Raw genomic sequence first — 23450 nt, 5'->3', positions numbered from 1 at the left:
AGGGGCCCTGAGGGTCCCTCTCCTCCTTCTGTGACAAACCCAGGAGTGACTGCCTGTAGCACAGGCAGGGAACGTGGCAGAGGGCTTACCCTGAACTTCTTGGTGTCCAAGGTCTCCTCATCACCCCACTCATTCTGGTTGTCATCCATCAGCGTGCCATCCGAAGCATTTTTGAGGGGTCTTTAAAAATAAAACCACATAAAAAGTTACCTCCTCTGCAGGAACTGTTTGTGATGTTTGTACAGGCACAAACTGAAAGAAGAATCAACGAATTTCCAGGAGGTTCCCCTCAGGCTGCATTTCATTTTTTACCGAGTGCAAAAAAGATTAAAAAGCACAGACCATACAGAACACTGCTTTTTTCCTTCATGCAGAACTTTAAGACCTGCGATTCTTCTCCTCCCTGCCACACCACTACAACACACAAAACTCCAGCAGGCTCTCCCAGCAGAGCCCTGCCCCGTGCCCATCGTCTCAGCAAGCAAATTACTCACTTCAGTCCAACAGAATCCTCCCCGAGGGGCTCCCGTCGCTTCTTCTTGCTGGACTCTGTCACTTTGAAGCCCTCTGGGAACCAGAGCTGCCCATGCTCCCTGCGGCGCTTGCGGTTCACCAGCACTCCCAGCCCGATGAAGGCCAGCAGGACCAGCGCGGCCACCACCACGTACATGGGATACAGCTGGGAGTTCTTCGTGGGCTCTGCTGTTTCACCTACACAACAGTGGGGCACAGAGAGATGCTGAGACATTAAGCTGCATAGCAAACCAGGGACGGAGTGGAAATGAAGGAAAATTTGTTAATAGAGGTACCTTAAGTCTGATCTAAATCAGCAGCCCCCCCCCCACCAAAATAAGGTCATTTTATACGCTATTAATCAGAATTGCAAACTATCGGCAAATTCTCGGCTGCACAAGGCAGCCTGCACCAGGAGACAGCTTCACTTTTTTCTCCTTTAAGGAAAAGGATTAGCAAACTTCAAATCATTGCGCTTGCATTGAGCTGTTAAGACAAAAGGATTTAGGGGGGATTTTCAAGATACAAACTTCAACTCCTTGCATGTCACTGATTGATTGGAGCTGCTTGGGTTTTCTTTTTCTTTTCTTTTTTTTTTTAATAACTTTTAGAGTGATAATGATTTTGAAATAAAACCTGGAATAAGCAAAAATAATAAAGTGGGCTGGAAATTTTTTTAAAGAAAAGACTTAAAGGAAAAAAAAATATATATGTGAGGTTATTAAAACCAGACTGTGCTCGGTGCAGCCAATTGACAGATAACTAAACTCAGGGAAGGCTGGAAAGTTTTGGCTGTCTCTCCTCCTCAAGTGACCAGCTGTACTTACTTTTGACAGCTTCTATTTTGTAGGGTATGTTCAGGTTGCCAAGGGAGGCCAAGGCTCCCAGGAATGCTGCCACATCAGTGGCACTCTGGAAGCACTGGGAAGATGACTGGATGCACTGACGGTTATCAATTTCCAAGTAGACAATGGATCTGTGAGAGAGAAGAGTCAATAAGGAACAGGGAGAGATGACCACACTGAGGACACGGCCAAGCCCTGTCTCCTTTCCCTCTTTAACCCCCATCAGTGGGAATTAGAAGTGGGAACCCATCTCCTTGCTCCCCTGTGGCTCAAAGCCTGCAGCTCACACTCATGGTCTGTTGGATTTGCCTCAGTGAATGCTGTAAAATCCAGTTCTTTATCTACAGGAATGGAAGGGAGTCTCTGCTTCACAATGTTTTATAATTACCCAGACACTACAGTATCTTAAATAATGCTGTTTGGGAGCCTTCAGATGTTCTCATATCAGTTTCCCTGCTCTAACTCCTTTGCTTTCAGGGGTTTTTGATTGAGTCCGTGGAGAGGGAGCAGGTTAGATGTGTATGTTTACACCAAAGATCTCCAAACACAGATTGCAGCAATTGAGTTTTACAACAAAGCTCTAGAAAGCATTTCCCAGGGAGAAAATGAGCCTTAACTTAATGACTTCCTGAAGTCAGACAGTCAGCCAGGCCAACCTCTGCTTCCAGGTCCCACCCAGCCCAGCCCTGGCTCCCAACAATGCCCAGGACTCCTTCAATCGTGAGAGTCAGGCAGGATTGTATCAGGGACTCCTGAATGATCACTCCATTTTCCCACATGAGAGCAAAATCTGGTTTCTGTTCACACAGAAAGCAACATCTAAATACAATTATCTGGCCTACATCCTTCCCTTCCTAGCGTGTTACTATTATCAACACACAGAGAACACACTCTGAGTGCTGCTCAGAGAAAATGGAACCCTCTTACCCTCTGATGTCCATCTGATCGAGCTCCCTCTTCTGCCTCCTGCCAGCCCTGGAGTAGAGGCTGCTCTTCACTTTGTTGATGACAGCACTGGACATATCTGACCAGTCCTCTGTGGACCTCTTGATATAGTGTTTTTTCAGCTCCTCCTCGTTGCCATAGTATGGGAAGATCATATACTCCCCCTTGGGGTTCTTCTTGAAGACCACGTTGGTGTGCAGCACGCGGCTCAGCTCCCTCAGGAAGTTGAAGGAGTTGTTCTTCAGGTTCTCGGGGGTGATGAGGACCACCACCACCAGCGTGCCATCTGCCAGCTTCTCTGGCATGTTGTTTGCACAGTCCAGACCATCCCACTCGCACTCAAAATTGTTGCAGCCCTGGTCGCAGTGCCCATCTGAGAAGTGATCTTTGCAGTACTGGTCATACAGAGGGCTGGGTGGAGGAAGAAGCAAGGCAGAAGAAAGAATTAGACCAAGTAGTGCAAATAACACCTATCTGCTGAGAAAAGCAGTGGTGGTCTCTCTTTTGTATAAATGTTCTTCACCCTGACAGACACTATAAACCAGTTTACATAGAAAGCAGCTGTTTCATGCAGCGCTGTGAAGCATTCACCGCTGCAGGTGAGAGAGAGCAGCTGTTAAATTATAAAAGAAAAAGGGACAAATTGCTGTGAGTCAGAGAAGGCATGGGGACACAGAATAGTTACTAAGACCACAGTTGGTCCAGGAATCTGGGACTAAGTTCCTACTGTTGCCAAAGACAATGTTTGGGAAATGCTTGGATGTTAACATCATCGTGTTTCCTGGCTGCTTTTCCATCTGGGGTCTCCCTGCCTTGAAACTGACTGTGTTACTGCTGTGAGTTGGAGAAATCACTTCTGTGGAGTGATACAAGAAAGGACAGGGAAGCCATCTGCAATGAGTCAAACCCAGAGAGCTTCCAAGTGGATGTAAACTTAGAAGGACCACAGGGAGATGTGATTGCTTGAGCTGCTGCCCCACAGGCAGCAGAACAAAATGTTGGGAATGAACAGCAGGCCTGAGTCTAGGAGCTTTACCAGATACAATCAGAACAACCAGGGGGTCACCAGAGATGCTGACCCTGATGGGCCTCAAAAACAAGAAGGTGTTAAAGAAGCCACTTACTTGCACTGCCCCTCGTACTTCTGGCAGTCAAACCCATCGTAGAGGCAGCCAGCATTATTGCACTGAGAGTCACACTTGCCATCATTGAAATACTTCCAGCACTGCAGGGACTGGGAGCAGTTCTTCCAGGGGTCGTTGAAGTTGAGGGAGCAGTCGCCCCCGTCCCAGCCGCAGGCGTGGTTGTTGCATTTCCCGTCGCAGATCTTGTTGCCGGCGTAGCCCGCGCACACGGCGATCTCGCACTTCTCCTCAATCTTGGGGGGGATGATGTCCTGCCCGATGCCCCCCTGGAAGTCGAAGTCCAGGATGTGGCAGTTGAGGCCGTTGAAGTTGGCGGGGCAGTTGCAGCGGTAGTAGGGGGAGGCGTCGCTGAAGAACTCGCAGGTGCCCCCGTTGTAGCAGGGGTTGGAGGTGCAGGGGCTGCTGGCCGGGTACTGGCACTCGGGGCCCGTGAAGGCTGGAGTGCACATGCACTTGGAGCTCTTGTGGATGGAGATGCAGGTGCCACCGTTCAGGCAGTGCAGGTTCCCGCAGGTGCGGGAGTCGTTCTCGCAGGTGGCGCCCACGAATCCCTGGGGAGAGCACAGCAAGGAGGGAGTCAGAGCCACGGATGCTGTGCTATGAGCAGCATTAACACATGTGTGCTCTGGGAAACTAAAACCAGCATTAACACATGTGTGTCCTGGGAAACTAAAACCAGCATTAACACATGTGTGCTCTGGGAAATTAAACCCACCCTCTAAAACTGGTGATGGGCAAGAATAATCTTGACTGTAAAGCCCCTTAGAGCATCCCCTCAAAGTGAAGGGAGTTCTTCTCCATAGCTGCCTGTCCCACTTTGTGTGGTGCAAATAACATTCAGCCTGTTCTACCTTCAGGCCTGAGCCATCTTCTCCTTAACTCTATTCCAGCATCCTTGCAAGCATGGAGGGTGCACCTTTATGGATGCACCCACAGCAAAGCATCCTCCCATTCACGCCTATCCCAGCTGGGGAAGCCTCAGGGACTAAACTGGCCTCTTGACCACTCCTCATGCCCACGCTCATTCCCTCCTCCTGGGGAGGAGCAGGCACCTACCGGGGGGCACTTGCAGATGAAGCCACGGCCAGTGTTGCTGGCAACAGCACAGGTTCCCCCATTCCTGCAAGGTTTGCCCTTGCAGCCGTCCACCACAGTGTCACAGCGACGGCCTGCGAGGGAGAGGAGCGTGTGAGGAGCAGAGGAAGGCAGGCCTGGGGGGACAGGGGGCTGCAGGCTGGGCCCTGGGAGCAGAGGGGATGCAGTGCTCACCTGCATAGCCAGGTCTGCACTCGCATTTGTAGTCGTTGACCCGCTGCACGCAGTTCTGGGTGCCGCGGGCGTCGCAGGGGTTGGACAGGCACTCGTTGACATCTCCCTCGCAGCGCTCCCCTACAAAGCCAGGGGGGCAGATGCAGCTGTAGCCACCTACCCGATCCTTGCACTTGCCATTGTTAAAGCACTTGGGCCCCAGGGTGACAGGATCAAAGAAAGGGCTGCAGTCATCCACATTGATCTCACAGTGCACCCCTAGAGAGAGGGGGGAACAACCCACACAGCTCATCAAACAGTATCGGGGGGCCCGCTGCTCCCTTGTGTCAGCCTGCCCTGCCCAGGGGCTGAGCCTGACCACGTCAGTGGCAGCCTGAGCCACCTCTGGGGCAGGAGGGACATGGCACCACGTGGCCAAGGCCCGTGGCCTTGATGGCTAAGCCCACGAGCAAACACAAACCTCGCCCGCTGCGTTTGCTGCCGCCAGCCCGAGCAGCTAATGAGCAGAATCCAAGGATATCTGCACTCAACCCACTAATGCCCCAGCCTGGGGAATTAATTTACCTTGAGTTCCTCTGGGGCAGGAGCATTTGTAGGTATTGATGAGATCGATGCAAGTTCCTCCATTCTGGCATGGGTGGGACAAGCATTCATTGATCTCCTCTGAGCAGTTAATTCCATGATAACCAGCCACACACTGCAAGGAGGAAAGAGAGGAACTATCAGAGAGGTTCCTTCCATTCCCATACAGCCCTAGAAGCATAGCCAGCACCCGAATCTCCAACTTGGTAAAGGGGCATCATGCAAGGGCAGCAGAAAAGCAGTAACTGAGGCTTTTCCCCTGGGAATTCCTGCCCCCCAGGCACCCACCTCGCAGGAGTAGCCTCCCAGGTAATCTGTGCAGGTGGCTCCGTTCTGGCAGGGGTTGGGGGAGCATTCATCCACCTGCTCCTCGCAGTAGCTGCCGGTGTAGCCGGCTTGGCAGCGGCAGAAATGAGTGTTACCAGTGTCAACACAGAGCCCCGAGTTCCTGCAGAGGTGTGCTACTTCAATACCTGTCAGGGAGAGCAGAGTGAAATGCAGGGACCTTGGTGACACCCACACACCACAGGGCCATGTCCTGGCCACACACACCCCACAGGGAATCACAGCCTTGGGCGCGCATTGCTAGAGCAATCCTTGAGATCGCTGTCCCAGAGATTCCCACCAAGAGAACCGGCCACATCCCCGCTCAGTGCCCAGCACAGGGGACACCTGGGACCCCAGCCTGGCCCCGTACACAGGGCAGGGCCTTACCTTGCTGCTTAGCAGCCACCTCGCAGGACACGCTGGGGACGTCGCAGTAGAGCCCTGTCCAGCCGCTGTTGCACTCGCAGTGGTACAGGTTGCTGGTCTGCCAGCACTTGCCTCCGTTTTTGCAGGGTGAGGAGTCACACCAACGCACCAGGTTCTGGGGGAGCAGTGCAAGGGAGGAGGGTGAGGACCCAGCAGGGAGTGGAGACCGCAGTGACCCCCAGATCCCCACAGCAGTATCCACCCCAGGCTCCCTCCCGTACCTGGCAGTTGAGGCCGGTGTAGCCCTGGGGACAGGTGCACTTGTATGTGCCATAGCTGTCCTGACACGTGCCCCCGTTGAGGCACGGCTTGGAGTCACACTCGTTGATGTTGTGCTCGCAGTAGCTGCCCGTGAAGCCGGGCAGGCAGACACAGGTGAAGGTGTTGATGCCATCCACGCATGTGCCACCGTTGAAGCAGGAGCTGGGGACACAGACACCACGCCCCAGTGAGCCACATCTCGTCGTGCCCCACACACCAACCCAGGCTGTGGGGCAGCACAGGGACCTCAGCCCCGTGTCCCAGCTCCAGGACTGTACCTCTCTGTGCAGTCAGGGGTGTTGTTCTCGCAGTGGATGCCGCTGAAGCCGGAGGGGCAGGTGCAGGTGTAGCTGTTGACGCAGTCGGTGCAGTTGGCCCCGTTCTTGCAGGGGTTGCTGGCACACTCATTGATGTCCTCCTCGCACTTGGGACCACGGAAACCAGCCAGGCACTCACAGAAGAAGGTGCCAATGCCATCGGAACAGGAGCCACCATTGTGGCACGGATCTGGAGAGGAGGGACGTGCAGGTGAAGATGTGATGGGTCCAGCAGTGGTGCTGCAGCCCTGCCCAGGAGCTGCCCCACAGCACTGTCCCCATACACATCCCCTGGCCATGTGGAGATATGGGATGGGACTGAGCCCATGGACTGGGCAGAAGCCACACCAACCCCTCCAGGAGACTGGGCACAAGGAGAACCCATGGCACACACTGTCCCCCAGCCTCCTTCCTCCTGCCTTAGGCTGACACAGCGCAACAGCGACATGCCTGAAGTGGCCCAAAAGCCAACAGGGCTCGCAGCACAGCCCAGGCCACAGTGGCAGCCATGGGCTGGTCCATGCATGGGGAGGAGAATCCAGCCCCAGGAAGGGTGATGAGGCCCAGGGTGGGCTGGGTGCAGCCCCTGCTCTTACTGGGCTTGCAGTCGTCGATGTCGGTGTCGCAGTTGCGGCCGGAGAAGCCGGTCCGGCAGGCGCAGCGGTAGCTCCCGTTGGTGTTCTGGCACGTGGCCCCATTCCTGCAGGGGCTCTTCACACACTCATTGATGTCAATCTCACAGGTCTGACCTGGGGACACAGCAGGACAGGGATTGTGGGGGCTGGGGATGCTGCTGAAAGCCCCAGGGGTGACAATAACATCCTGGGCACCGCTCACACCAGGGCAGAAGCCAAGGGATGCAGGCAATGGTTGTCTCTCATCCACCCAGCTGAGCCATGGGGCAGGTCAGGACCCTCCCCAAAGCCTGGCTCCCTCCCCTGTGCCTTTCCCTCCCTGAGGGGAGTGGGGGGTTCTAACCCCAAAAGGGCCATGTCCATACCTTGCCAGCCAGGGGGGCAACTGCAGGAGAAGCTCTTGTAGTCCTCTGACTCCTGGCACTCGCCACCGTTCTTGCAGGGGCTGCCAGCACAGGGGGCCAGCACGTCCTCACAGGTGGCTCCTGCACAGGCACAAGCACCCGCTGACACCCTCCACAAGGACAGGGGACTCAAGACCCTGCTATCCCTGTCCCCTGCCCTGGGCTGCTGCCAGTCTGGGGAAGGCTCTGCACTTCCCCAGCACCCCAGGGCAGCCCAGATGGGGCTGTCTCCTCCATTCCAGATCACCCATGACCCTGAACTCCCCAAACCTTTAAGCCCTGGCTATCTGGGCTGCATGACAGCACTGCACACTTCCTTTGGCAGGGAAGTGCTGCTCGGGGTGTCTTTTCCCCCTTGCTCTCCCTCCCCCCTTCCCTCTCTGCTGCTTTTCCTGTTTACGTCCAGCCAAGGGACACGTTCCCTCCGAACCCTTATCTTCCCTGTCAGCCAATATCTCCTGAACTGGCCTTTGCTATTTTCCAGAGCCTTCCCCTCCCCTGCCTGCCCAGTCCCCGTCCCCCCCAGGGGTTTCTATGGCCACTGGAGAGGGCAGGAAACAGCTCACGGCTTCCTGCGATTGTGCTGGGCTGGCGGGCGGAAGCGCGGGGCCGGCAAACAGGAATCGGCTCAGCAGAATCCCCCGGCCCCGCACTGCCCCTTCCAGCACAGGCACCACGGCTGGGCAATGTCAGTAGGGCAGCCCCTGGGTGCTGCTGCCCCCGAGCCACCCTCCAGAAGGAGGAGGAGGAGGAGGAAGAGGAGGGAAGGAGGAAGCTCCTGTAAATTTCCTCCAGCTGCACCGTGGAGAGGTGGAGCCGTGGCTGCGGGCAGGGCAAAGTGAGGGAAGCCTTCCTGCTCAGTGCCAGCTCACTGCATATGCTGGGGACCAGTTTGGTGTCACACGTGAAGCAGAAACTCCACAGAGCTGTGCTGGGGCACGGGGTGCTCCCCTCACCTGTGTAGGGCAGGAGGCAGTTGCAGGTGTAGCCAGCAACGTCATCAATGCACGTGCCCTGGTTCAGGCAGGGGTTGGAAGCACATTCGTTGATATTGGTCTGGCAGTTGGGGCCTGTGTTGAGAAAAATAGGCAGAAGTGGCTGTGATGGAGGTGTGCTGGTGGCAGGGGGCTGAGGGCACAGTGGGACACGGTGGCAGTGACAACAGCACACCCATTGCCCTGGGAAAGCTTCCTGTGCTCAGCTCCAGCCCTGAACTCCAGGAGGGCTGCACTGCCACAGCTCCCAGCCACACCTGGGGCTCCACTGTCCCCAAAATGAAGCCTCCAGCCCACCCGGCATCATGGAACACCCACCCACAGCTCCCACCCAGGCCTCAGTGTGGGGGAATGTGGCAGCATCCTTGGCTGCACCCTGAGAATCATGGAACCACACACTTGCTAATGCTGGAAAAGCCCTCTAAGATCATCAAGTCCAACCATTAACCCAGCATCACTATGTTCCACATCCACACCCCTTTTGAACACTTTCAATCATGGTGACTCCACCACTTCCCTAGGCAGCTTGTTCCAGTGCCTGACCACCATTTCTAGGAAGAAATTTTTCAGAATATCCAAGCTAACCCCCCACTTACCACTGAAGCCCTCCCTGCAGGTGCAGATGTAGCCACTGGTCATGTCCTTGCAGGTGCCACCGTTCATGCAGGGGTTGGATTCACACTCATTGTTGTTAATGTCACAGTTTGTCCCACTCCAGCCAGGGTCACAGTCACACTTGTAGCTTTGGGAAAAAATTGGGGCATAAAGAGCTGGTCCATCCCAGCCCTCTAGGCTGCATCAGCCAGGATTTATCCAGCAAATCCTGTCCCTTCAGAGAAATATCCCATGGCACTGGCTCAGAGCATGGACAAGCACCAGCTCAGGGGACAGATGCTCGCCCTCCTCTAACCCTGACTTTGTGGGGATCCTTTGGTCCCTGCAGCCCCCCAGCAGCCCCAGCACCCTCCAGCCTACCCATTCAATCCATCGTGGCATTTCCCATGGATGCAGGGGTTGCTGTTGCACTCATTCACTTCAGACAGGCACTTGGGGTCGTGGAAGCCCTCGGGGCAGAGGCAGGTGAAGCCATTGATGCCATCCTTGCAGGTGCCCCCATTGTGGCAAGGGTTGCTGGCACACTCGTCAATGTTGATGTTGCACATGCGCCCTGGCAAAGGGGGAGCAAGGAGCAGTTACCCCATGAGCATGAACAGCACGGGGTGGGGAGTGCACCCACCAGGCATTCCCCCCTCCAGCCACCCAGGGAGGGTCTGCTGGAAGCTGGGATCTCAGGACACACTCTGCTGGCTGCCCTGCAGGCAGGGTGACTTCACACCCTGCATCGCCCGCCTGCCTTCACTAAATGGGACTGGGAAGAGGCCGTGCCCTGGGCTGCTCTGGCCCAGGAGGGAACGCCGAAGGGAGGAGGTTTCAGCCTGTAACCCTACCTGCCATGGCTGACAAAGCCAGGCTTTATTTCAGCTCCCGGCGGGCCCGGGGACAAGGGGCCGCGCGAGCGGGGAGCGGTGGGGGCTGCTCCCATCAAAGCCCTCCACCATTTCCAGCAGCCATCAAACAAACCAGTTGGACAAGGCAGCAACCTGATACCCATGGGAGTGGGCGCAGCAGGAGTCGAATTCGCAGCACCAGACACCCCTTTGATTTCGGACTGAGCCGGGGTCACCCTCCTGAACAAGCAGGAGTGCTGGAGGGTGTAAAACCTCCTACGAGCGGGATGGCAGCATCCCCCCTCCCTGTTCCACCCTTGTCCTGGTTTTGTGAGGCACCAGCAGCTGCAGGTCCCCAGGGTGTGAGGCCCTGCTCTCACCTGTGTACCCCGGCTCGCAGGTGCACTCATAGCCATTGATCTTGTCGATGCACTTGCCGTAGTCACAGGGGTTGCTGGCACAATCATCCAGGTTGATCTCACAGTTGGAGCCTGGGGAGGAGAGGGGGGTTGTTAGGGGGTCCCCAAGAGGAGAGGAGTGTCATTAGGAGGTCCCCAGACTCGTCAAAGCAGTAAAATGAACCCCGTTGGCACCAACTGCCACTGCCGCCCCACAACAAAGCGCCTCCGCCATGGGCAGCTCCCGGCTGGGGTGCGGCTCCTGCCTGAGCCGGGCACCAAACTGGGAGAACTCGCCCTCACCCGGGATGCCCCAGGCCGGCCCTGGCACCAGGGTGGCTGCTGGTGGTGGCCCAGGGCCAACCTGCCTGAGGAAGAGGACGGGAGTGGGATGCTGCACCGGCACTGCCGACCCGTGTGGAGCCACAGGGGTTCCCTCCTGCTCACCCGTGGTCCCTTTGAGGCAGATGCAGTTGTAGGCGTTGTTCCTGTCCTGGCAGGTGCCCCCATTTTTGCAGGGCTGGCTCTGGCACTCGTTGATGTTGATGTCGCAGCGGTGGCCGGTGTAGCCGGGCTGGCAGAGGCAGGTGAAGGAGGCGATGCCGTCCTTGCAGGTCCCGTAGTGGCACGGGTCAGGGTCACACTCATCGATGTCAATCTCGCAGTGAGCACCTGTGAAACCTGCCAGCAGCAGGAGAGACACAGGGTGAGGGTGGGGGACACGGGGTGGGGGACAAGGGGTGGGGATGGGGGACACTCCTTCCCACCCTCTCCAGGCGTGAGGCAGCGCACTGTGGTGCCTTTACCTGCCCCGCTGTGATCTCTGGGACCCCCAGGAGTTGGGTGCAGGCAGGGAGCACCCCGATGTGCTGGTGGGGGGGCTGCTCAGACCCCAGCCCGGGGGCTTTGTCCCGGGGTGCACAATGCCCTGCATTAAAGCAGCCTGGGCTGCAAGCGGGGCCCCGCGCTCGTCCTGGCGCGCTCGGGGGGAGCTGGCTGCAAGCACCCCCCAATAATAACCCCCCCGGCAGCTCCTATTCTCCTGGCCAGCTCCCTCCCCGCCGGGTTTGGGGGTGGAGAGCCGAGGACAAAGTACAGCTTTGACTAGACCCCGCCAAGCCCACATAGCAGCTTTTCATCGGGGCTTGGCATTAGCAAGACACTAATTAGAGGCCATTCAGCTGGAAGATTTCTGGCGGGAGCTGCTCCACAAAAGAGCCACTGTTTGCCACCAGGGCTCAAGTCATCATTTTGTGCAACTGCTCCTTGGGTTTCGGTCGGCCAGCCCCCACGGCCCTGCACCTTGCATGCCCATAGAGGCAGCTTTATTCCTTCCTTCCTGCCTTCCCTCTCGCTGCAGGCGGGAGCACGGTGGGACGGCTGCTGCGGGGCCACACCTAAGGAGTGCCAGGCTCCACACACCTGGCTCCGGGGCCAGCAGGCTCCAGAGCTCGACTTGTTCTGCCACCCCCAGGTAAAGAGACATCCTGCCCTGCTGTCACATCAGCAGGGACCAGCCTCACTGATGGATGGCTCGGGGACACCTGCCACAGCGGGTGCTCGCAGAGGTGGGCACTAAATGATTTGTCAATGTGGTTTTATAGCACATCACGGGGCTATAACCCCCGTAGCCCCCCAGCATCCCCTCACCTTCAGTGCACTCGCAGCTGTAGGTGTTGGGGCCATCCACGCACTTGGCACCGTTCTTGCAGGGGGTGCTGGCACACTCATCGATGTCAAACTGGCACAGGTGCCCGTTGAAGCCTGGAACGGAGGGAGAAATCACATCCCTGCACACGGCTGGACCTGCCAGCCTCCCCTCCCGGCCGGGCTCCCCTCCCCACCAGCCTCCCCTCCCTGCCCGCCCCGCTCCCGCCGGCCCCGCATCCCGGCCGGGGCGCCGCGTTTCCATGGGGACGGCTGCTGGGGGCCCTGAATGCGGGGCTGCGACCCACCATTGAGAGCATCTTATTTACATCTCTAGAGGAGCAAAGTCTCTGAACTTCAAAACCTCCTTTCACAGATTAACCGTCTCCCCATTCTCTGCTCCACCCCGTGACTTTGACACCGCATTCAAAGCCGCTGGTGCGGCCCCCCCCAGCCCCCAGCCCTCCTTCCCAAAGAGGGGCCTTTTCAAGTGCAAAGCCGTGGGGTTTAATCCTCCTTCCCCTCTCCCATGGGCGGGAGCTGGAGCAGCATGGCCTGCACGGGGCTCAGCCCCTCATCCCAATTGGAGAAGCTCCCTCCAAAGCATCAAGAGCTGCTTGCTACGCTCTCCCCATTTCGGAGGGCTATGAAATTTAAGGAGCCCATTCTTGGCTCGAGCCAGGATGCATCCTGGCCTTGTTTCCACCACGGTGGCAGTGGGATGGCTGCTGGCAGTGGGAGGGTGCCCCGTACCAGTGGGGCACTCGCAGTGGAACTCGTTGATCTTGTCCAGGCAGTTGCCGTTGTGCAGGCAGGGGCTGCTGGCGCACTCATCCGTGTTGATCTCGCAGTAAACCCCCTCGTACCCTGCCGAGAGACCCAGCACTGTCAGCACCCTGGCACGGGGCTGGCACAGCCCCACTATGGTTCCTAACCCCCGGGCACACCTGGATCCTCTGTCTTTAAAAGGCAGCTCAGGAGCTGTTCTACACATGGTGGGATTTGATGCATAAGCTGCTCCTGGGATCAACAGGTTTTGGCTCAATCCAAGCCGAGGTTGGCAAGAGGAGGAGCTCAGTGTAGGGCTGATGGTGCCCAAATCTCACTTCTTGTGCCCCCACCACACAACCTTTACTGAGCTCTTTCTTTTCAGTGCTGTCCCCAGTCACACAGGAGACGTTGACCCAACCCCACGCTGAGCTGAAGCTCAGGGCCACTCAAAGCCCACCCACTGCCCACCCCCAGCACCAAGGCTGAGTCCACAGGGCTGCCCACACACCAGGCATGCAGATGCACTGAAACTCCCCAATCTGGTCCAGGCAGGTGGCATCATTCTGGCAGGGGTTGGAGAGGCACTCATTGACATCAATCTCACAGCGAGGGCCTGAGTAGCCCTGCAGACACTGGCACTGGAAGGACCCTTGAGTGTTGATGCACTTTCCTGCGTGCTCACACGGGTTGGCTCCTGTAAAACACAAGCACAGCTCTCAGGACTCGCTCCTGGCTGTGCCAGAGCCCTCCCCAGCCACGCTGCTGTCCCCCATGTGAGCTCACCCAGAGAGCACTCGTCCACGTCCTGGTTGCAGGCCGGCCCCATGTACCCCGAAGGACACGTGCAGATGGCTTTGCCATTGACGGGGTTGGTGTCACAGTTGGAGCCCTCGTTGCAGGGGTTGCTGATGCAGGCATCATCCAGGTGGCACAGCAAACCTGGGCACCCAAAGGCACGTCAAGGACGATGGGCACACGAGCCATTGCACCGAGGAGCCAGGGGACATGCAGGGCAGGGGACAAGGTGGGGCAGGGCCTGACCTGTGCGGCCGTGGGGGCACTCGCAGTAGAAGGAGGCCACGCGGTCGTGGCAGGTGGCCCCGTGGAAGCAGGCGGCCATGGCGCAGTCATCGATGTTCTCGCTGCAGTCCTCGCCCGTCCAGCCGTTGACACAGACGCAGTTGTAGCCGCCGTGGTTGTTGTGGCAGGTGCCACCGTTCTGGCAGGCGTTGGGCATCAGCTGGCACTCGTCCACGTCCTCAGTGCAGTACTGACCTGCCAGGGGACAGGGCACCTGCTTGGAGCTGGCACTGACCACTCCTGATGTGAAGCAGGATGGCTCTGCCCACACTGCGCCCATCAACCCCCAAGCAGGACCCGTCCTCCCAGCCCAGCCCTGTGCCACCATCATTCCTGGCATTACCTGTCCACTCAGGTGGGCACTGGCAGTTGTAGGTGTTGACGCCATCCACGCAGGTGCCCCCATTCTTGCAGTTGTTGCCCGGGCAGTCGTTGATGTTCTCCTCACAGTTCTGACCCGTGAACCCTGCACAGAGGAGACACCTGCCATGATGCCAACTCACCCACTGGCTGCGTCACCACCGTGCCCCTCACCACCCCCCACCTCCAGCAGGTTCATTATCAGGTGCTGAGCGTGTGCCAGGTGGCTTTGAAGCAGCTGCCTGGTTTGATCTTCATCCCCATTCTGCCTCTGCACAGGGCAGGCTGGCCCTGCTGCCAGAGCCTCCAGCCCCGGAGACGCCTGCCTCGAGCAGTGGAGGATCTGACTCCACACAAGCCAGAACGAAGCAGGGCTGCTCCCACGAAGGCTTGTGGCACCCAGTGCTGAATCACCAGTGTTTCATTTCACTTGTAAAGAGCCTCAGCAGCAGTGCTTGCCCCTGAGGGGGATCCAAGTCCCTGCCAGTGCAAGCCAACGTCCCACAGGGCGCTGGGCTCATCCCAGCCCACCTCCTGCTTGGGTTTGTTATCACCTCCAGCTGATAGCATGGAAACCCTGCCGCCCCCAGCCTCTGCAGCAGGAGCACAGCAGCCAGGCCCTCCTCAGGACATCTGCCAAGCCACCTCCGACTGACATTTGTGCTAAAAGCTGCATTTACTGTACGACCCTCAAAGCTCTCAACCCAGCTGCTTGGGGTTTGGGATGGCAATGCCAGCCCACAGTGCCAGTGTCCAGCTGCAGCTCCCTCAAACTCCCCAGGGCATTCTGCAGGTCCAGATCAGGCTGCTCCCCACCCAGGCACCGAAAAAGGTCACCTGCACAGGTAAGGACCAGGTGCCCAGACTCATCCTCTGTGGGACCCCAGACCCTGGCCCAGCTGGGAGGTTTCCCCTCACTCTCTCCATGTTTTCCTCTCCCCATCTCCAACACATGGGGAGCAGCCACAGCTTTTTATGACTGCAGATAACATTGATTTGCACCTCATTTTTAAGCAGTGGGGCTGAGCCTGAGCAGCCATAGCTCACAGTGCCCTAGATACCAGGATTAACTCATTTTGAACCATCCAAATGAATAATTAGCACGGCAATTACTTTAAACTCAGGGTTACATTCTGCAGCGATGGCACGATAAAACAGCCAAGATTAGTTTAACTTGAAGAAACCCGGTACAGCCAGGCCTCTCCAGGAATGAAAAGGGGACATTGTTCCACGTTTGCTGTGCCACATACCAGCATATCAATCACCCCCTTATCATGAGCAGCAGCCCCCTGTCCCTCTGCTGCCTGCAGCCCCTGCATTGTGTGCCATGGAGGAGCTGCTGAGGGACCCCCAGTTCCCTGGGGCAGGGGCTGTGCCAGCCCACGGGAGGTGAAGCAGCTCCTGCAGGATGCAAATCTCCTGGAAGCAGCCCACGGAGCCGCAGCTGGGTGTGACAGCGCCGGGCTCTGCCCCGGGCTGTGCCTCACCCCGCCGTGCTCAGTGAAAGTGCCTCAGTCAGCAGAAGGGCAGGGCAGGGCCAGCACAGCTCCTCCTGCACCTCCTCCTGCCCATCCCTGCGGGACAGGGCTCCCAGGTGCTCCAAAGGAGCATCGCTCCCGGGAGCTCGTCCTGGAAGGAACTGAACAGTTCCTTCCTGGCACTGCTGGCTCAGTCAGCCCCACACCTCCCTGTCCCTAAGGACAGGAGCTCTGCTCCAGCCTGGGTGAGGCGGGAGATCCTGCAGGGCCCTGTCTGTCCTGGATGGTTGATGAGATTGATTGCTGAGGTACTGCAGCCAAAAGCTTCGGGCAGGGGGTGGAACCTCTGAACCTGTGTCAGACATCCAGACAAGATCTCCCAGACAGCTCACAGGGATCACTCATCTGCCCTAACCCAGGCTGGGCTGCCAGCAGGGTGTGGGTGTCTGTGCCATCTGGGAGACCCCATGCCCACCCTGATGCCACGTCCCCAGCAGGGATGGGGCAGGAGCTACAGGAGGGAGGCTGGAGCTCCCCATGGCAATGCCCAGCCCTGCCTGGGGTGCAGAGCAGAGAAGCCACCCAAGCCTCACCCTGCTCTGGCCACTGCTGGGCTATGGGTGACCAGAGGATCAAACCAACCCCACAAGAGGCTCCTCAGGCACCACAGTGCTGCCCACAGCTTCCTTCCCAGGGACAGGGCGGGTGCATCCCCTCCACATGTGCCACAGCTGGCCAGTGTGGCTGGCTGGGGTGAGGACAGCACTCAGCCCAGGAAACACAACCTGGTCTGAGCATGGCTCTGAGCTGAAACTCGAGTTTCATTTCTCCAGCTGACCCAGGGACAGGGGGAGCTTCTCAGTCCCTTCTGCTCCCTGCCCTTACTGCACTGCAGACCCACTGTCTGAGGGCAGAAGTGAAAGGGCTTGCTGGGGTCAGGGAAGCCTTTCACAGCTGCTGTTCTTCTCTGGGGTTTGCAGGGTGCCAAGCTCCGTTCCAGGGTGCTAAGATTCCTTCCAGGGCGCTGAGCTCCCAGGACAGTGCCCACCAGGCCCCTCCACAGGAGCTCCCCATGCCAGAGGCTGCAATCCTGCTCCAGAGTTTGCCAGAGGGAGCAGCAGCGAGCACAGAGAGGGTCTTCCTTCCCCAGCTCCATTAGCACTCGGAAACTTTCCAAAATAGCCATTCCGGGCTAATTATTCCATTCTGGAAGTGGATTGAGCTAAAGCGGAAAAAGGCACTCTTATTCTGGAATATGAGCATCCGCACAGGGGCCTCTGCTCAAACAGTTGTTTTGGAAGAGCTATTTTGGTGGAGCACAAAGTATATAAAGCCCCCAGATGAACTCTCCTCCTCGGGCATCGCTGCCCAACGTCTTCCCTAAAGCACAACCAGCCCACAGCCAGAGGGTTCTGCCTCTCCCAGACGGGAAATTCAGGCACCACTCATTTAGGGTGGACTAAGGTGCTGCCCCATGCCCTCCCCTCCCTACCTGGCAGGCAGGTGCAGTCGTAGGTGGTGTCCCCGATCTGGCGGCAGGTGCCCCCGTTCTGGCAGGGCGAGGGGTTGCAGGGCACGTAGAGGTGCTCGCAGTTCTGCCCCGTGTAGGCTGGCTTGCAGGAGCACTGGTAGGTGCCCACCTCGTTGGTGCAGCTGCCCCCGTTCTTGCAGACGGGTGGGGAGATGTTGCACTCGTTGACGTCCTGCTTGCAGTTGGCGCCGTGGAAGCCGGCGGTGCAGCGGCAGATGTAGTGGGCTTCGAAGGGCACGCACTGGCCCCCGTTGGCACAGGGGTTGGAGGCACAGGGGTCAGCCTGCTGGCAGGTTTTACCTGGGGAGGGCAGGGAGGGAGGGTGAGGATGCAAACAGCAGCTCAGCTCTTGGTGGCAGTTACCTACACTGAGGTGCAGACCTGCATCTGGGACTGGCTGTACCTGATCCCCGCACTGTGCAGTAGGGTCGCAGTTCCCTCAGCTGCCATCCACCCACCCCTAACCAGCTTTGCAGAGCACCCTCCCCACCTCCCCAAAGCCAAAATCACAGGCAGCTCTCCACCCCTGTGGCAGCTCTTGGTGCCAGGGATCTACACCAGGGTGCAGACCTGGATCTGGGATTCGTTGTGCCTGATCCCCCTACCTCAAACCACCACCCCCCAGATCTGGGACTGGTTGTACCTGGTCCCCCCACCTCAAACCCCCACTGTGCAGTAGGCTCGCAGTTCCCTCAGCTGCTATCCACCCCTAACCAGCTTTGCAGTCCACCCTCCCCAGAGCCAAACTCAGGGGCAGCTCTCCACCCCTCCCCTGGGGTGGCAGCCCATCCCTCCCTGCCCGGCCGTGCCCCCAGGTGCCCCCCTCACCTGACCAGCCGGGCGGGCAGCGGCACTTGTACTCGCTGAGCGTCAGCAGGTCGCAGGTGCCGCCGTTGCGGCAGGGGTTGCTGAGGCAGGCGTTGTCGCGGGGCGTCAGGCACAGCTCGTCGGTGAAGCCCAGGCGGCAGGCGCAGCTGTAATCCACCGTGCTGCCGCGCACCAGCGCCGTGCAGGTGCCCGCGTTCTTGCAGGGGGAGCTCAGGCAGGGGTTGGGCAGCTGGCACCGCTCGCCCACGTAGGCACCGCTACACCTGGCAGGGGTGAGGCGTAGAGACACCGTCAGCGGGATGGCCCCAAGCGGCCCGAGGGCACCGTGAGCCCCGGGGACCGGCCCAGCCCCATCCAGGCTCTGCCCTGGCTGCTCCAGGCTGGGAAGGGGAGGATGAAAGGTGCTGGGAACAAAGGTGGCCCCCGTGGAGGGGCCTGTGCTGACTTGCAGAACCGCAGCCGCGGCACTGACATCCTGCGTCTCATCTCCCTCCCCTCCCTGCTGAACGGAGAAATCGAGGCACAAAGGACAAGAGGAGCATCCCCAAACCCACACCAAATCCACAGGGCCAGCCCTGCTCCCTGCCCACGCTGGAGTCTCTGCTGCACCAGGGTTATTTTTATCCTCCCTCCCTCCTAAATCACTCAAACACAATTAAGCAGGGGCTCAGCACTGGCTGGCAACAGGTGGGACAAGTTCCTGCTCCTCCAAGTCAGCTGAGAGCTTCCCCAAAGGAAAACCCTGCACGAGGAGGGTGAGTGGCTCTGGCTGCTGCATCCCTCTGCGTGGGGGCCCTGAGAAAAGAACCACTGATGCCACCACCAGCTTCACCATCTGTCACCACTGACCACCTGGGCTGGAGCTGGCACCAGAGATATGCCCTGAGGGCAAACCCCACCAGCTGTCCTGGTGGGCTTGGGCAGGATGTGTGGCTGGCAGGACTCTGCAGAGGGGGCAGGATGAGGATGGAGCAAAGCTGTGCACCTGACACAAAAAAATCCCAGGGATGAGGCACAAAACCCCCCGCTTGGGGGTAAGGCAACCCCAGCTGGAGGTGATGGGTGGGGAAGGTGACAGCACCTGGGGGTCCCCAGGGTGCTGTGGCAGGTCAGGCTCAGGGCACCACAAGCTCACACCTGTTGCCATCAGATCTGGTGGGACATCGCATTCCTGAGCCTCCTGCACGCCTCCAAGGCTCCTGTGGCAAGCGGACGGGCAGGGGGGGGGGGGGGGTCCCAGAGGATGCTGCAGAGCACAGCAGTCACCTGCAACCCCCAAAACAAGCCGGTGGGGCTCCTCTGGTGAAGCACAACCAGCAAACGCCACCCTCAGCCACTCCAGCCCGGAGCCACAGCGCTCTGCCGGCAGCAAGACCACGTTTCAGCCCAGCTCCCCTCTCCTCCTACTTTTTTTTTTTTTTCTCCCTTTTTTTTTTTTTTTTTTTTTTAACCCAATTCTGATTTCATTGTTGGGGATTGTGTGAGAATTTGTCAGGATTCGGAGACATTTTGAGTTAATGAGACGGCATTATCCAGGCCAAATGAAAAAGAAAATGTGTATAATAATAAATCAGGGCATCTGCTCGGCACACAAAGGGCGGCGGGGAGCAGGTGTGCATCCTAATGAGGCTCAGCAGCTGCCGGCGCCCGCGGACGGACGGTGCCCGGCTCGCCGGCGGCTCCGAGCCCCGGGCGCCGCGGCCGCTTCTGGGTGGCTGCGCGGGGGAATGCGGAGCTTTGGGGCCGCCTGAGAAGGGCTCTTTGTGCGGGGCCGGGCACGGGCACAGGGACGGGGAGAGGAGCAGGCACGGGCACGCCGCTGGGCCGGGCAGTCATCTGGCAACAGCCCCGATCTGCCGCACCGCACACGCTTTTTTTCTTAAAACAATCCGCCCGCGATGCGCGGGGCTGGGGGAGAGCGGAGCGTCACGGGAGGGTGCGATGGGAGGGAAAGGAAGGGGAAAAATGGGGAATGAGGAGAGGGGGAAAAAGGGGAATGGGGGGGGGAGAAAGAGGGAATGAGGAGAGGGGGAATAAAGGAGGGGAATGAGAGGGGGAAAAAGGGGAATGAGGAGAGAGGGAAGAAAAGGGGGGAATGAGGAGAGGGGGAAGAAAAGAGGGGGAAGAAAAGAAGGGAATGAGGAGAGGGGAAAGAAAAGAGGGGAATGAGGAAAGGGGAAAGAAAAGAGGGGAATGAGGAAAGGGGAAAGAAAAGTTTCTGCTGGACAAAGAGGCGCGGTGGCAGCGCGGGAAGCGCTGGGCGCGGTGGTGCCACCACGGGACAGGGACACGGTGATGCTGCGGGACCAGAGGGGATGCTCAGCACCCCAGGACAAGGCTGGAGGCCAGGAGGGCTCTCTGGAATTGGGGTTCCTGCACTGTGAGGTCGGCGAGAGGGGCACACAGCCCAATGCCCTCCCACTGAATTAATTTTCAGACTGATTCCGATTGCAACGCAGGCAAGTGGGGTTTGAACACATGGATGGGAAACCTAAGTAAATCCCAGCCTGAATTTGGGCGTGGTTATTAGCCAGGAGGTTAATTAGTGATGGGAAGAACCCTGAGAGACAGGAAAGCCCCTGCCTGAAGGCACAGGGCAGGTTGGGGACAGTGGCAGTGCCCGGGCTGGGGACAGTGACACTGCCCAGGATGGGGGCTGCCCCACACCTGGCTAGGCTGCTCAGGGGCTTTCCAGGCTTGTGCTTCAGGAAACCCCTCAAAATTTCATGGAGTTGATAGATTATTTTAAAATTAACTTCTATTTGTTTAAGAGCTTATTCATGGTCACAATCAGCTCCAGAAGTGGGGAGAGTGCAGCAGATGGCAGGGAAGAGTTCAGCCTGGAAGGGCTGAGATGGGCACAGCTGGGCCATCAAGTCCAGGGTACACTCATGCTCCACATTTCTCCTCCCAAAAGGGGCATTCCCAGCAAATCTTCAGGAAAAAAGCACCACAGCACAGGCACCCTTCCAATCCCGCAGTCACTGCTCTAACCCAGGGAGGAGTTTCTGTCATTGCACATGGGGCTGTGCAGCACAGACCCTCTGACGTGCCCAGCAACTCCCAGCCTCACACACCCACTGCACACACAGCTCCCAGCACGGGGAACCTCCCAAATCTTTCCGTGGTTTCTGAATCATCTTGGTTTCTTTGTGCCCAGGACATCCTCCTCCCTCTCCACTCTGCTCGTGCATCTTCTGCAGATGCCTCAGCAGAGAACGGGGCTGTTCCTGCCCTCTCTGCAGCAGCAGGTCTGGGACAAGCAGGGGAGAGCGCATTCCCAGCTGTGGATGGAGCCACAGGATAAATTTCACTGTTCCCTCCCCTCACGGGTCCCAGGGCTCACTCACAGACAGCCTGGAGCTGCATTTCAAAGCCCAGCGACCTCAGCAGATTCAGGGAGTCCTGGCTGCAGAGGAAAGCCTGGAGACAAGTCTCACATGCAAAGCAAGAGATCAAAAACCAGGTGAAGAACCAGGGCAATACAAGTTGTAGTTATTTTCCAACTTCTCCAGGTCTGGAAAGGCTGGATTCAGCAGAGCTAAGTTCAACTCCCAGCTATGCTACAACCTCACCACGCAGCCACCTGTTTCTCCAGGGACTAAAAACCTCTCCTAAAGCTCAGCCCAAGGAGCTGAGCTTTATTTTCTGTAAAAAACATGAGGTGGTGTCAGGTGAGCAGACGGGGAGGATGCGACGTCCCCGCGGGCTCAGCCAGGTGAAGATCACCCTGTGGTTTTTTCCTTTGGCATTTCCCAAGCCAGGGCTACCCAAACCAAACCCCAAGCAGCTCATGGAAATTAGCATAGGAGACATTAAAGCTCGGCTTTAATTACAGATGTACCTGTTGGCAGAGGACAGGGCGGGTGCTGCAGGATCAAAACAGCTCGGGAGGGCCATTAGAAAGCAGCTTGGAGGCACTGAAATGTGGCCAAGCTGCCTGGGGTCCTGAGGAGCCTCTGTGAAAGCCTCAGTTAGGCTGGTGTGGTCACAGTCCCAGCTCCAGGCATGACAAGCACCCTGTTCCCAAACCAGGCAGGAATGGCTAAAAATACCCCCGTGTCTCCCTCATTGTTTCCATTCACTCATTAACGTGCTGAGAAGGCATCAAGTGCTCCATTTTAGCCACTGATGGAGGTGATGGCATCCCCATCCCAATCCCCATCCCCGTGATGGCCAAGCCCTGCTCCAACACACAATTCCCCCTCTCCCAGCACCATTCCAGCAGAAAATCTCACACGTCTGCACTTCTGGGGTGTGTTCCACCACGGGGGCAGGCAGGACAGGGGACAGCAGCCAGTCCCCACCCCTGTGCATGAGGGTGCTCCTTGCAGGGGTGAGCACGCTGATTTACACTCCCCTGGGTGTCTGGGGCTGGCCACCCCAGTGGCTTTTTTTGTTTCTGGGGGTCAGGCAGAGGCTGGGAGCTGGATTCCCACAGCACCAGGCTGGGATGTGTCTTCCCCCTCGGAATGAGCATCCGAGTGCAAACTGTGGTGAGGGGGGACAAGATTAATAACGCACTGAGCTGCCGGCCATAAATCTGCATGATTCATGGCCAGTGTGAAGGGTGATGGAGAAGGCCTTGTCCAAGGTCAGACAGCAGTCCCTGGGGACGGCCTGGGAACAGCAACGGCAGCCCTGAATTCCCACTCTGCTCCCAGCACCAAGCCTGGGCCAAATCTGGATCTGCTCAGCACGGGCACGTGCATTTGTTGTGTCTGCAGCACATCCTTGAGGAGTTACAACCAGAGGCCCAACGCTGCAGCTATTCCAGCAAGGCTCCAGGAGAGCTCAGCAGATCAGAAAGTCAACAGCATGAATGAGCTGCAGGAGTATCAGAGCCAGCTGCTGCCTCAGCTCTGCTCCACACCTCTGCTTGCTGGGCTGCCACAGCTTCCAGCACCTCTGGCAGAGGTGCTGGAGCTGGGGTGCCCATCCCAGCGCCCCCAGCCTTGGTTTCTGCTCTGGGTGCTCCCTGTGCGTGGCTCTGGTGCTGCCAGCCCTTTGCTGGCTCTGTGGTGCACAAGGCTTTTGCTCCAAGCCACCAGCAACAGGTTTTGTCCCTGCGCAGCAATGCGGGCACTGAAAGCATCCCGAGGCAGATGTTTCTGTGACCTCTGACCCAAGACTAATGTTTTCCTCTCTGCACTGAGCTGCCATCTGCCACAGCCAGCACAGATGACACCCAGCCAGCACAGCTCCTGCACGGCAGCACGGGGGCTTTGTTTAAATTCAGGATGCA

General features: G+C 58.0%; 1 protein-coding gene across 1 annotated transcript in view; it reads right to left on the bottom strand.

The window, feature by feature from the left end:
* Positions 1-23450, bottom strand: part of NOTCH1 (notch receptor 1) — a 41634-nt gene that overhangs the window by 5184 nt on the left and 13000 nt on the right. The window contains exons 3-29 of the mRNA XM_066562954.1: positions 18206-18468; positions 17339-17677; positions 14352-14474; positions 13970-14203; positions 13712-13867; positions 13437-13622; positions 12911-13024; positions 12161-12274; positions 10958-11191; positions 10493-10603; positions 9640-9832; positions 9261-9406; positions 8626-8739; positions 7631-7750; positions 7227-7379; positions 6592-6820; positions 6274-6475; positions 6014-6167; positions 5588-5772; positions 5282-5414; positions 4718-4975; positions 4505-4617; positions 3428-3999; positions 2286-2714; positions 1341-1489; positions 495-711; positions 90-180 (exon numbers count right to left, since the gene is read on the bottom strand). Coding sequence (XP_066419051.1) covers positions 90-180; positions 495-711; positions 1341-1489; positions 2286-2714; positions 3428-3999; positions 4505-4617; positions 4718-4975; positions 5282-5414; positions 5588-5772; positions 6014-6167; positions 6274-6475; positions 6592-6820; positions 7227-7379; positions 7631-7750; positions 8626-8739; positions 9261-9406; positions 9640-9832; positions 10493-10603; positions 10958-11191; positions 12161-12274; positions 12911-13024; positions 13437-13622; positions 13712-13867; positions 13970-14203; positions 14352-14474; positions 17339-17677; positions 18206-18468 — 5332 coding nt within the window. The remainder of the gene's footprint in view (positions 1-89; positions 181-494; positions 712-1340; positions 1490-2285; positions 2715-3427; positions 4000-4504; positions 4618-4717; positions 4976-5281; positions 5415-5587; positions 5773-6013; positions 6168-6273; positions 6476-6591; positions 6821-7226; positions 7380-7630; positions 7751-8625; positions 8740-9260; positions 9407-9639; positions 9833-10492; positions 10604-10957; positions 11192-12160; positions 12275-12910; positions 13025-13436; positions 13623-13711; positions 13868-13969; positions 14204-14351; positions 14475-17338; positions 17678-18205; positions 18469-23450) is intronic.

This window comes from Molothrus aeneus, chromosome 19 (assembly GCF_037042795.1).
Source record: "Molothrus aeneus isolate 106 chromosome 19, BPBGC_Maene_1.0, whole genome shotgun sequence".
Taxonomy (NCBI): Eukaryota; Metazoa; Chordata; class Aves; order Passeriformes; family Icteridae; genus Molothrus; species Molothrus aeneus.
The sequence above is the reverse complement of the archived record's forward strand: the minus strand, read 5'-3'. Positions and strand labels throughout refer to the sequence as shown.